This window comes from Platichthys flesus, chromosome 11 (assembly GCF_949316205.1).
Source record: "Platichthys flesus chromosome 11, fPlaFle2.1, whole genome shotgun sequence".
NCBI lineage: Eukaryota > Metazoa > Chordata > Actinopteri > Pleuronectiformes > Pleuronectidae > Platichthys > Platichthys flesus.
The window spans coordinates 1247466-1262204 of NC_084955.1; the positions used below are offsets into that span (position 1 = coordinate 1247466).

At 40.6% G+C, this 14739-nt stretch overlaps 1 protein-coding gene across 1 annotated transcript in view; it reads right to left on the minus strand.

Annotated features, from left to right (window-relative positions):
• The window catches only part of LOC133965264 (intermembrane lipid transfer protein VPS13B-like), a 304206-nt gene that overhangs the window by 105717 nt on the left and 183750 nt on the right, over positions 1 to 14739 (minus strand). Inside the window, 1 exon segment of the mRNA XM_062399726.1 lies at positions 1839 to 2042. Coding sequence (XP_062255710.1) covers positions 1839 to 2042 — 204 coding nt within the window.

Genomic DNA, 14739 nt, shown 5'->3' on the forward strand with positions numbered 1-14739 from the left:
GGTGCAGTACTCTGATGTACCAGACTTGAGGAAGTCGTTTCCAAGGGGTTGGTCTGGAGAGCAAAAAGCCCATCTCAAAAGCCCAGTCTCATGCAGCAGAATCTACAACATGCTGCAAATTAGCTGCTGACTTTCAGCTACCCATGGATCCTTTATGATGAAGGTAGAGCGCTCCCACAACAGATTCAAATTGTCAGCAAAGCCAAGAATGTTCGCTAAGCAAGGGGACTGGAGCCAGCTTTGAGACTGAGTATCGCCAAACTCCATGGTCCAGTGTGGGCATAGGACTAGATATGAAGACAGATTTACAGCAAGTCTTCAGGAAGTTAAAAAAATGATTGAAATGATTCATGGTGAGATCAGACTGCAGCCGAGTTGTGTTTGTTGGTTCCCACTTGAGCTATAACTCGGGTTAAGAATGATTGGAGTGAGCAAGATAGCCTCTGGAGCTTTTTAAGGATGACTGCGACTGTGGCTCTAGGGATGCAATAAGTGACTGCGTTCGAGTAGCAGACTTTCCTAATTATGGAACCGCCACTATAAGTGTTTGTGTGAAGAAGAGGGGCCAAGTAGAAGCCACCTGTGGGTTCTCATGGCAGGACACAACCCATTCCGCCACCACGTGGTGTGTAGAAGCCAATGACTGAGGAAGTGGTGACTGTGCAGGTGAGCGTTGTGAGGAGGGATGACTCAAGACTTGGTTGAAGGATTCTCTCCCGCTTCTTCTTTGTTTGGCTGATTGGCAGATAGCAACTGACATTAAGCTGCATAACCGCCATCTACTGCGTCTTCTTCTTCTTTTTCTTCTTAAAACTTCTTCTTGCTCCATAACCGGAATATGTGGATGTCCATGTAAATAATTGTCCATGGACATCCACAAGCCACAGATGGCATGATGTTTTGCTAGCTACGATACAAGGCTAAGGAAGGTGAAAAGTTATGCTAGCAGGAGTAGGTAGCCAGACTACCTGTCAACACAAGGTCCTGAAGTTCGATGGCTGAGGTGTGACGCTCTAAGTGTAAGAAAATATCGTGGACTAGATATAATTGTTAAGCTAAAGCAGAGTGATGCAAGGCGGAAGAGACATTGAGCCGAGGCTATGCTAGCATGAACTGCAGGAGCAGGTAGCGGAAACTGCAACTCAAGATCCTGAGATCTGACTAATAGACTATGTTCATAAGCTAGGATATTACCTGGATGAGCACAACAAATACTTGGGAATTTGGCAAATGTCGAATTCGAACAGACAAGACGAAGCTTCTCAAGTTGTAATATTAATAATGAACAATCAAATGAAAAAGTTGAGATATTTCCTTGGATAGGGGAACTATCTGACCTGCTGGTAATGTTATGACAAGAAGTCAGGGAATTACCAAATTCTTTAGTAATTATCTTCTGGAAACCAAGAATGTATATGCAAAATGTTCATAGAATCTATGCAAAGACATTTCATTCTGGATCAAAAGTTGTGGACCAACCAACTGCCACTTCAGTGTTGAGTCATGCAGCTGCGGCTAAATATAATGAAATAAAGCACATTTTACCCCCCAAAATGCTGCGAAACAAAAGAACACCATTGAGCATTTTGATAATGGAGTCAAAACAACAGGTTAACAAAAATGCAGATGAAAATATTCTATTGATTATGTTAATAATCGATTATTATTAAGGCCATTCCTGGATTTTTTATCCAAGTTTTGAGAAAGATAACTAGCTAGTTAAATGTATTATTTCACCTTTCATTCATTTCCTATGCTCACGGCCTCCTATGCACAGAGCAGTTAACATTGTTGAAGGTTAAAAGATGACTTGTGTAGGTGCTTTAGTGTATCCGAACCTGCTGGCCATGTTCCATTCCAGGGCTGGGTTCTGCGAGTTCCTCTCACTCTCTGCTGATACACCACCTTTCATTCCCTCCTTCTCTGGCTTAAGTTGCTCCCAATGAGCTGTTCCAATGGTGATGGAATGGAGATCGACCTGGTACTGACGGTCCTCTACCTCTGAACCTGGGTCACGCAGGATGCCAAGGTTCAGTGCACGTCTGGGGGGAAGAGAAGGAAAAGGCTATTTGATTGGGTCAATAAAAATCATGTAGCATGCTAATAGTCCTAGAAAGACCAGGTCAGGCTGAGGCTTAGATCTTTGGGAAAGTGTACCTTGTTCACACCACATTGCAGGGAGTAGTGTCGTCACATTCAACAAGCATATGTTCATGTCCATGTATTAATTAATAATTAGTTCTTGCAGGAGTCACAATGGATCAGGGTGTCCTTGATGTACTCATTTACAATAAAGCACATGACCCAAGGAGTAAACTAGGTAGTCTATTACAGATTGCCATTCAAAAGGTCTTGGCCCAACAACGATTGACTTATTTTTTCCTTTTACCTGCTCAGTGGTTTAGTGCCACACAATTCTTACTAGAGGATTTATGACAAACAGGCCTCAGGTGGAATTATTTGCCTTTTATAAAGTTCTGATTCAGGCCAGATTATCATTACCAGTAAACAAAGGTTATGGCAATGGCTTCATAACACAGCAGTCTATTAGAGAGTGGTAATTAGTGTTGTGTCGTTCGTGAACGATTCGTTCATTTTGAACAAATCGTTACAAGGACTCTGGAGTAACGAGTCCTCTCAAAGAGTGATTCGTTCATTTTCTCGTGGCCGCGCATCGGGACTGTTGCATAGGCTGCTGCAGGTCACGTGGAAAATGATCCAAAGACTCGTATCCGGCAGATGAACGAATCACTGATCCGAAGACTCTGTTGGCAGAAGAACGAGTCACTGATCTGAAAACACGGTCGTGAGGTGAACGATTCGTTCATCTGCCGGGTACGAGTCTTTGGATCATTTTCCACGTGACCTCCATAGGCTCAGAAGAGGAAACAGATACCTCATTCCCTATCGCGGGACCGCTGTTAAAAAGCAGCCATGACTGACAGCTTTTGTGTGGCAGATCATATTTTTTTTAAGAAAACCTCCTCTATTATATACAGTAAAACATGACAGTTTGTATGGTTTTAAATTGTCATTTATAGTCACACTGGCATTTAATTATTCACGGGAAATAATTACACTGCACTAAACTGTAAGTGTAAATGTAAAGTGAAAATAACAAAACCAGTCATTATGACTTTTGAATAGGGCTGAACGATATGGGGAAATACTCTAATTGCGATTTCCCCCCCCCCAAATATTGCGATTAAGATTTTACTGCGATTCTTTTATTTTATCCTCTCTTTCCCCCCAAAAAAAACGTAATGAATGATTTGAATATGACCAACACAATATTAGATACTGTACAATATTCTTTCCCACATTTTTATTTAACTGCTCATTACAGAAACCAGAATAACAAATCGGTGTGCATTTAAGTAATTTAATCAAAGTCATTTTAAGTATAAACACAAGGCATGCACTTTTTAAAAAGTGTGTGCAAATTTACCATCTTGAGACATTTTTTTTTTAAATATAGGTGTCCTACTGCTCTCAAGTCAGTAACATTTCCAGTGTTGGGAAGGATACTTTCAAAACGTATTATGTTACAGAATGCAGAATACATGCCAAAAAATTGAATCTGTAACGTATTCCGTTACATTAACTAATCTGAGTAACGTATTCTAAATACTTGGATTATTCCACATTGAATTACATTTTATAAGTGTAGGAATGCGGCGTTGTTATAGTGAGTGGATCAGCAGCAGTTTAAGCTCTGTGTCCGCGGATGCGGCGGGCCAGCTGGATGTGCTGGCAGCGTGCGGATCAGCAGCTCCGTAGATGCCGTTCATGTCCGGGTGGACGTGCAGCGGTATGGAGGCGCCGGGCCGCAGCAGGAACAGCTGATCACCTCCGTCTCGCAGATGTGCATGTAGGTGACCGGGGGGCTCTGGAGCCCCGCCGCCCCGGAGCTCGGCTTGCTTTTCCGAGGAGCGATTTTCCCGTCCGCCGCCCGCACCGCGGTCACCGAGCTCGCTCTGTGTGGCCGACACGTTGGCCGAAGACTCTGTGGGCAGATGAACGAAACACGTCGGGAGTTGAACGATTCGTTCATCTGCCGGGTAAGAGTCTTTGGATCGTTTGCACCCCCCCCCCCCCCCCCGTTGAAACGAACGAATGACTCAAAAAGAGATTCGTTCATTCTAGTGAACGAGATTCAAAGAACCGACACGGTAAAAAGATCCGAACTTCCCATCACTAGTGGGAATCTTACGGACCCTCTTTTTTCTATTTCGGTCTTCAGAAACACAGGACTTCTACAGAATACACAAACTGAACCATGGTAAATAAGATGTCTCTGTCTCTGAACTTCAACAGTCAAGTGAGTAAAACTGTCCCATCGGTGGCAAGAAAAAATGATGTCATCTATTTTGCCGGTGAGAGACTAGATCCTGAAAAATTAACAAGGCAAAAGGAATAATCAAATTTCAACATCTGCATATGACATCAGGGCTTTTGGTTCATTATGATATGTTTATTTGTGCTGGTGAGTTCAAATGAGAGCTTAAATGGTATAAATAAGGGCTTAAAATGGCTACAGATGTAGTGGCAGCATGAGAAGTTTTATTTGTTTCTGCAACGTCAATGGTAATTTTCATATAGCGTTTCCTCTCCGTAGCCACACTGGAAACGCCTCTACCAGAGAGTGATGTTATGACAATAAGCACCAAGTACAAAAACAATGGCAATGGGAGATCAGAGGTGCATGACTGGATTTGTTGACATACAAACAAGTGAAACAGATCCTTAATCAACATTTGGAACCACATTTATCAACAGAGTATAATATAAATCAAACTTAGAGCCCTGTAAGTTTTGGGTGGGATGTGTCAGTCTAGATTCATTAGGGCTTTTGTAACAGTACCTCCATCACCCTCCCCAACCCCAAACTGTAATTTTCACATTAAACAAACCACAGTTACCTCATATGCTTTCCAAATTATCTCTTAACTTCAGCTTATTTAGGAGACTCTCTTACTCATAATCAACATTACATGGGAGTTTGCAGCCAAGTCGCTGCATTGCTGAGCAGCAGGGTCATCTCCAATGACATAAATAAATATGATAAACATTTGTCTTGGTCATGCAGCCAGTGGAAACCACTGTGATTTAATATCAAAAGACATATTTCAGCCAATCACAGGAAACGAGAGCTTCATTTTTGACAAATGAGGAAGGGAGGAATTTTTGAAGTTCCCTTTGGGATGCAATAATAATTGAAGCCAGATTTTCTTGTTGTATATGTGGGGGAAAACACTGGTGGTTTGACATATCTGATTGGTCATGTAAAGACCACACTGCTTGGTCTAGAGGAATCAGAAAACACCACGGGAAATTCATGCCACTCACTCTGCCCACCATATACATCAAATAAAAAATAAAAAAAAGGCAGGTGGACCACACCCTTCTGCTGAGTCTCTGGGTCTGCCATTACTAGACATCTGCCCGCCACTATCATGTGGTGACATGGTACATGATGACGTGCCTTCTCGGCTGTGGAAGCATAGGCGGTGGTGGGGGAGGCCTGGATTGTAGTTTGAAAAGGGAGATAAATTCTTGTACTTAGTTTTGCCCTTGTTCCTGAGCCAACCTTATTTTAATTGCAGGAAAAGACCACAGAAACATTATTTTTTATGAAAAAATTCTGCTATTTATGAAAATGGATCAAAACCCCTGAGAAAAAATGCTCTGTTTGATGGCTATTATAGTATGAAACATCTCTCCCTCTTCTGACACAATTTAAATCCAATTTGACTCGATTTGAAAAGTCACTGGGCTGATTTTGCATCAGTGCTGAAATATGAAGGCTCCAATCCAATCTTATTATGGCCCGAAGTAAAAGACTCCATCTAATTCAAGTCCCAAGTTCCTCAAGTGGAAAAAACACAAAATAGTAAAGACATGTCACTGTTATGTATCTAAAATGCAAAACTTGGAAAGAGAGATTCACTAGAACGTCATCGTGGAGTAAAAGGCACTGTGAGCACTTCCTCTGGAAGATGGACAGACAAATTTGCAAATAGGCAATTAATTGCACGTTACGTTCTTCTGTTTAGGATTCTTTGGATCTATGCATGTGCTGGGCAGGGCATCAGTCAAGATTTGTGCTATGAGACTGACTTGTAAGGAAGACTGAGTATTTAACCTGTTGCAGATTTGGGATTGTTTGGTGAAGTGGTCATCGAATTTGAGGATGAACCCTCTGGGCACACGAATAACACATCAGTTAATAATAAGTTAATAATTAGCTAATTAAGATAAACAACAAATAAGTTCATGGAGACTCACACAGCTGGTCCTTGCCATGGTGGTATTAGGTGTAACAAGTAAGGGATTTAGTTTGCTGCTGCACACAGCTGTGTTGAAATAACATACAGACTCTGAATATAAAACTTGCATGATAGGAGAGAATGATTTGTAAAAAGAAAAAGAAAATATAGTTTGTGTTATTGAGACAGAGCCATTGAGTAAATAAGAAAAAAACATTTGTTGAACAAGAGCGAAAGTGGAATCTTGTGAGAGCCTGATTACCATGCTGAGGTTTTGAAGGCTAACAGTGGTTCAAGGTTGTAAAACAAACCACAATGGGATCTGGTTGAGGTTCAGGGCTTGATGGTAAAAGTGTGGGAGCCGTGGGCTGTAATAAAGCCTCTTGCCGAGAGAATCCTGTGGGGCAGGGTGTCTCATGGCTCTTGCCTTTCATGGGCCTCCCACCTCCCCCTCTCAACCACACCCTCCACATCCCCTGGCCGAGGCCAGTGGGGCAGGAAGCACTGGGGTAATACCAAGTGCCGCTGGCCGTCACTCTGAAACCCGCAACCTGAACCCGCAACCCTTGAGCTGTTTTTCACTTCATTTCCATAACAATCACATGTAATATATGTCTACTTTCACGTACAACAGGGGAAGAAGTGGATGTAAATGCTACTGCTCTCTGTGTTAAACATACATACTGAGTAGAATTTCGTTGAAATCTCAGACTTCATTTGACCAAGTCAAGCTAAATAGATCGGTACAAAGTAGTGCTATTTTTACGAGTCACGAGTGTTCATATTCTTTTGATTTGCGCCGAGCCAAACTAATTTATAGTAGAACTGAAAGAACAAATGCCTCGGAAACACGAGAAAACAAGCTAGATGTGCCCTTGAAATATTTTTTCAAGGGCACACTTTTTCAAACGCTAAAGTAACATCCAAAAGGAGTGTTGTGTGAAACCAACATATATACTTACATTCTAAAAAAAGAAAATTAGGTTTTGATGTTCTTTCCCTGTGACTTGAAGTGTCATTAGCCAAACACCATTAGCATCCAGCAACTCTCCATGGTATTTCTGTTGTGGAGAGGCCAAAGCTTCGCATTGGCTTCTCAATCAGTTTACCATGAGTCCCAGTGGCTTAAAGTGGAGTCCCACTGGGCCTGTTTGTGTGCAGAGGTGGAATTCATAAGCATTATGATTCATGAAACTTGCAATTACTTAAGCACCCCGGCCTACGGTGGTCCACTCTGAATTGCCAGAAGTTCGGCAGCTTCTGAGATGTGGATTTATAACCCTAGTCAAGTCCAATTGCTGTTAATTTGCATCTACCAATTACAGTAATTAGGGTTTGGAATTTGATTGCTGAGCAGCCCTTTGAGTGAGAGGGGAAAATTATGTTGTGGAAGAAGGCAAGTCAGCAGAATAAGAGACTTGAGGACTTATATGCTGTTGCTACTAAAAAGAGTTTTGATGTCTGGAGCTTTTCTAAGGGAAGTAAAAAATACTAAATACAAAACAACAAAATATCCAAGACAAAAAGGTTGTTACAAAGATATACATACGAAAAGATAGATATTTCCTTCAGCTTCAACTGGTGAATTTCATGGAATTCACACATGCCAGAGACTATACAAATTACTGCTAATCCTTCATCATACTCAATGATTCATTGTGCAGTAAAAAAATTGTTTGCTACAATCAGATGCTGGATACCGACTCATTTATTAACACATTACATCAAAAAGTATTTTTTAAGCTATATAATATCACATATCGTTGGCGGAACATCAGTCAAAATGTTGAAACAACTCCAAACTTAGAAGTCACTCTCAAGTACTCTGCATCAGACTAACAGCACAGATGTTGTCCTCATCTCCACTGCTTCTGTTTTTAGCTTTTAACACACACATACGCACGCACTTTCACACGCATTCATGTACACACAAGGTCTGTATATCTTTAACTCTGTTCTCCTGCTTCAGCTTGCATGTCGCCATGCATGGAACATTCTTTGGAAACAGGGACAGTCTCTGACTTTTTAGGAGCACTGAGTACAGTAGGTAGATCTGTGAAGTATCTACACAGAAAAGCACCATGGATCCTCATTTGGGAAAACTGGAGTTGTGGCTGCTGCAGAAATCAGTGACAGGTTTGTGTGTGCATCTGTGTGTGCACTATATGTCTGTCTTAAATCCTCTATAGTAGACGCTTGTGAAGCTGCTGCGAATTACTACGAGTCATCTATGTGAGTGCGCGTCACCACAGACAAAGCTACCATTTTCCCTAAGAAAATGAATGGGTCAGTGCTTGTGAAATCACTTCCTCTGTTTGCAGTAACAGATCAGATGCTTCCTCCCTGCTGTGAAACTATAACACTGCTTTTATAAAACATGTCAGGCGGAGTTTTAGCAGCAAGTCCCTGATGTGGAGGTGTGAAGGGAATGCCTCGCTGACTTCCTCAGACCTCTGATTGAAACCAGATTTGTGTCCCCCCCCAAGCAATTTCAAAATTATGTAATCTTACCGCCATTTTGATTTGAAAGGCCTTATCTTTAACTAATTGCTAAACACATGAGTGGAGTAGATTATTCATAACTGGCTGCAGTGAGGAACATGGCAGGGGAGGTCAAGGATCTGGCTTGCCCTCATATGCAGTCATTTTCTTCAAGTTTAAGAAGAACAGACACATGCCTTAATACTACTTTAACTCTAACGAAAGTAAAATAATACTTTAGCTGGAGTCAAAATTGAAACCCTGTCCCTGTTGTCTTGCGATTATTCAATTAAATTATTTAGTCCTACTGATTCAGCTGTTTTTTGGTCCGCACTTATAATAACATTAATAATTATTTGTTTTACTGTTTAAATGTATGTACCAGTACTTTTCAACAATTTTGGCCATAACCCCAATAATTCCATGATAATGATACTCCTCATTATTCCCAAATCTTTTAAGAGGCATAAAAACACACATAAATACCAAAACTGTAAATGCATTATACATTAAAATATAATGCTTCGCATGTACAGGCACATGCAATAAAAATCCACGATATGAGTCTGAAACCAAGATGGTTACATTCTTCAGAGCATTCCTGTAGATTAACTTCGGCACATAAAGTGTTCAGTTCATGCTCTGGCGAGGAGGGTGTTTTATGGAGCTGTAAGATTAGACTCGATTTATGGAACCAACAGCAAGAGCCACTAGTGTTTTTTTACACTTGATATTGATTAAGCGTTTCAGTAATGCTAAGCTGGTTCACATTAATGTACATATGGACATTTGTTTATGTTTGAAGATGCTTATTTTTATCTGTGAGATGAAGGTCTTTGGCAGTGTACTTTGAAGTTGATTACAAGTTGTTTACAGCAATTGTTGAATTCTGACAAATGTTTGAAACAACAGAATTACATGTCAAGGTCTTATCCTTCGTTGGATAAAGAATGACAATTTTTAATGTATGCTACAGGTTTAGAAGACAGGCTGAACAAACATGTAATCAGATAGCTAAAACAGTAGGTCCTACTTGTACACGTTTGCCTTGACCTTAAACAACATTTAGTTCTAATTCAAATTTCCTTCCAGCAACAAAAGACAGAAGGAAACAAAATACAATGACTTGGTGCTGGAAGCTCCTACATAATAGAATTCAAAACGTATGTCTAAATCACAAGCTTTAAGGGGAGCCAGGCTGGACTTAAAGAATGTGAGAGCAGATGAGATGCTTGGTGCTGTCCAAGACTTCAGGAAAACAACCGCTTTCTCATGAGATAGTGTCCAAATGCTTTATATCAGCAAGGAAAAACAGCATAGAATAATTACAATAATCTGGGACACACATGCTTCCTACATCAGCTACTTTCTCCTCCTCTGTGAAGAACTGCAGAGCCAGTGTTTATAATTCGGAAGTGGATCTTGCATTTATCCATACCACAGTGTGTTTTTAAAAAGTGAAATTTCTGTATGAGAGGAGAGGGAGGGAAGAATGGATAAAAGGTAAAGAAATTGATTAGAATAGGACTTAAACAAAAAGACTAACTATATTTAAAATCAAGAAATGCAAATGTAGCAAAAACTCGAAGTAAAAGATGGAGATTAAGACTGTAGACTAAGATTAATATAACAAATCTGGGTCTGACAATGTGAACTGAAGTTAAATGTGTTAAGTAGAAACCTTCGGGGAAGTTATATGTAGTGAAACTAAGTTTTGAAACTTAAGTGTCTGTTTTTAAATCGTCTCTCGAAACTTACTTTTATTTGATTGTTTTTAGCTATTATTTATGTTTCTTATTTTAAAATTATATTCTATTATGTATCTCTTGCTTTGCTTTTAGATTATGTATTATATCACTTGTTGTGTTTGATTTTAGATATATATTACTATATTATTAGCCATATTTGATTTTAGATTACATTCCATTTCCATTTGTGAGGCATTTGTACAGTTTATTGCCATTCACCCATTCACACACACATTCATACAGTGCATCTATGAGCAGTCCTTCTTTTTCTGATAGGGGTAATTCAGTGTTCAGCATCTTGCCCTGGGACACTTTGACATGCAGATAGGGATAACTGGGATCAAATGCTGACCTTCTAGTTGGAGGTTACCACTCTACCGCTCAGCCACAGCCGCCGATCTCCAAATGCGCAAATGTGCTATATCAATAAAGTTATTGATATAAAATGTTGTTGTTTTTACAGCAAATATTTTGACTCACCATATTAGAAGAGCAAAGTTGCTACTGATAACATTAATAATTCATTTTTTTTTAAAGTGTCTGAATAAGCAATGGCAGCAGAAAAGTAAGCTCTTTTTTAATTTATAATTTCATGTCTGTTCTTTTTCTAATGTGACCTTTCAAAGATTTGGCTGAGTTATTCAAGAGCTACTTTGCTTAAAGATATTTAAAAATGATGTGGCTGCCATCATAACACCTATAACTGAATCAACAAACAGAGAAGCAAACAAACTATTTCCTCCAATTAAAATATCACAAAACATGTGAACACAAATCACCACCAATGATTGCTGTGACTGGCTCTGTTGTGTGAAATGTTAAGCATGTCATCACAACATAGCACTTCTTAAATTGTTAGTTAAATTAATCAAATGATTTGTGTTTAAGTCATCGGTTCCCAAACAGGGTTACACAAAGTGGTTCAGGGGGTACGCAGGGAATGTGCACGAAGTGTAAATCCCGCAGAGGAACGTGCTGCATGCACCGAGGATTACAGGAGACGGGTTGATTTAGCGTGGGCGTGCACCAGCTAGCAGTTTAAGACGAGCCGCGCGGCATCATGGGAGGTGAAGTTTTTCGGACGTGGCAAAGACAGTTGGCTTCACAGCAGAAGGAACTACAATTCCCACGCGAAACGAGGAAGTGTTATAGGCTGTATGTGTGCAAAAAAAAAATGAGGGAGTACAGAGCTGGAGATTGAATGTCTGACGTTTGGGAACCACTGGTTTAAGTGAAGCCAAAGCCGTCCTCACTTCCTGTATGGAAATATAGCAAAGATTATGACCAACAGGCGGAAACTTCACATGAAAAGTGGTTAGGTGTAACTAGAATCCCCTACAACCGTCAAAGAGGTTGATGAAACGGCTTCATATCAGGGAGCCTCATCAGGCCAGAGCTGGAATAAAGGCTGCGTTCAATCAGCCTCATCTTGAGCCTGTCATACTTTACATGTGGAATAACAGTGTTCTCAAGGAATAAGCCTGAGTCTGGATGTTTGGTGTATTTTCCTGGCACTGCACCTTGTTCCAATAAGGAGGAGGGGCCATGCAGAATGTTAGAGACATAAAAAGGAGAGAAGCTAACAGAGATAAAGTCATAGAAAGTAACAGAGAGTAAAAAGAAGACTGTTACTGCAGTGAATGAGTGGAAAGGAAGATATTGCAATGAAAATTAATGAGGTGTGGAAGATAATCTTCATGTTGAATTCCACACTTTTGTTCCTTGTTTTCCACTCTCTTTAATACTTTATCTACACTTAATCTTCACATAATTCCCTCCCCATTATGTTTCAACTTATCTTTTAATTTTCTCCTCCAATCACTCCTCCCTCTGCTAATATCCTATTGCTTTTTCTACTCAAGTCAGTGTTTTGATGCAGTGACAAAACAGTGAGGAGGAAGTGGCCTTTGTGGGCCAGGCTCCTGACAAACCACTCAACACAATGCCAAAACTTCTGACTGCCATCCAAACAGCTGCAGGCACTGAGAACGTTTAATGGGGAAAAAAGCAAAGAGAAAGAAATGGAAAGAAAAAAGGGACAAACTAATAAAAGAAAACAAGCAAAACAGAGTTACAGCGCAGTCTGCACTGAGCTGGCAAATGGGCTGCATGGACCCTGGTTTTATTAGAAGGGACTGAGAGATGAAAACACGACAGCCCCCTGTGCCTCTGTGGAATAGACATGTATAACCCCTAGGTCTTTAAGGTATAAGGCTGCATGGAGAAAAACTGTGTCAGAAGGAAGGTAGGAAGGATGGAAAGAATGGAAGGACGGAAGGAAGGAAAGGAGAAAAGACGGAAAGAAGGAAAGAAGGAAAGAAGGAAAGAAGGAAAGAAGGAGAGAAGGAATGATGGAGGCAAGCAAGCAAAAAATGAAGGAATGAAGGATGGAAGCAAGCAAAGAAAGGAAGGAAGCAAGAAAAGAAGTAAATAAGAAAGGCAGGAATGAAGGAAGCCAGTAAGAAAGGATGGAAGAAAGTTAAAGAAGAAAGGAGGTAAGCAAGCATGTAGAAGGAAGCAAGCAATCATGCAAGGAAAGAGGGAGGGAAGGATAGGAGAAAGGAAGCAAACAAACAAGCAAGCAAGGGAGGAAGGAACGAAGGAGGGAAGGAACAAAGGAAGGAGGGAAGGAACGAACAAAGGAACGAAGGAATGAAGGAACGAAGGACCAAAGGAACGAAGGAACGAGTCTGAGTAGTGCTTCTGTTGAGCAGAAAATGTGTAGCAAAGAGTCCAGGTGTAAATAATTAGAGGAGATGGCACATCAAACAAGCCTGTGTTCAGCCTCTTTCCGGTAGCCCTGTTGGCAAGAAATGCTGAACAGCATCCTGTAAGCTGACCAGAGAGAGAGAGATGAGATGGAGCAACAAGGAGCAAAGTAAAGTGGGATGTGAAGAACAGAAGAGGGTAGATGTAGAAAAACATCCTGCAGAGGAGAGGGAGATTGGGAGACAGACCGGGGGTTGAGGAACATGGAAAGAAAGTGTACGAATAGAGGAGAAACAAGGAAGGGAGAAACAGGGCTGAGAAAAAGGGAGCACATAAAAAGAAGGGGGAGAAGCCAAGAGAGGCTAAAAAGGTAAGACAGGAAACAACATCCTGTGTGATTGAACGTGGGAGGAGAAAAGGAGAAGTGTGTTTTAGGGACACATGATGATTGAATCACACTGAGGAAAAATAAAAAACAGGGATACAAATGAGGAATTGAACTACAGGCCCGGTGGGTGGAGAGGAAGAGGAATTAATTAAAGGCAAAAGAAAATAAAGTCATGGCAGAAAGCATCATGGAGAGAGTAGATCAAACTATTTGTTGGGCTTCAAAGATACATTTTTTAGATTTTATATATAAAAGGGTAAAACCATGGTGTAGACAGATAATTGACCCTTGTAGTACCTGAAGGGGAAAATCACAGTATGCCGAATGTTACCTCAGATTTTTTCGTTTCCTCATTTACATGCAAAAGTCTTGTTGCAATGAGCATTGTCAGCATCAACTTGTGAAGTGTACCTGCATTTAACAGTTGTCACTAAAAGCAGTTTGTATCTGTATTTATGCCCCCCAGAAACGATAGACAGGACAGGGATGTTTACATATTGTGATTGTGTTTGTGTGTGTGTGTGTGTGTGTGTGTGTGTGTGTGTGTGTGTGAGACTGCATCACATCAGTTTGTGAACCTTCTCTCTCACGGTGCTAAATATCCTACATGTGCATGTCAGCTGGATCTCTCCCTCTGCCTTCTCTTTAAAACAAAAAACTTTTATGTGGCTTTAAAATACTAATAATATCAATCCATTACCAGGTTACACATTATGCAGGACCTGTGTGAACTGAGAGAAAAAAAGCTCCCTTCAAACTTTTCAATTGCCTTCTCATCTCAAGAGTTAATGGAAACCCATCAAGGGGCGCACAATGATTCTTTAAAAGCTGGATCCTCGTCATCAAGGAGGAATGGAGAGAAGTCTTGCCAACAGTTGGTCATTTAATTCAGCAGAAATATATGGTGAAAAGCATATTTGCTAAAGTTAATAATTTTTGCCCCGCTTATATGTGTGTAACCAGAGCCGTGCATGCGTGCAATGATAAAGTGACGGGTTGGGGTGTTGACTGGAGGTCTTATATGAGTGTGTATGTGTCTGTGTGTGTGTGTGAGTGTGTGTGAGTGTGGTAAGTTATGGAGAGAAGAAAGGGGACCACCAAAGTAGAGTTGTCTACATGGTGGATTCACATTTCCCTTTGTGGT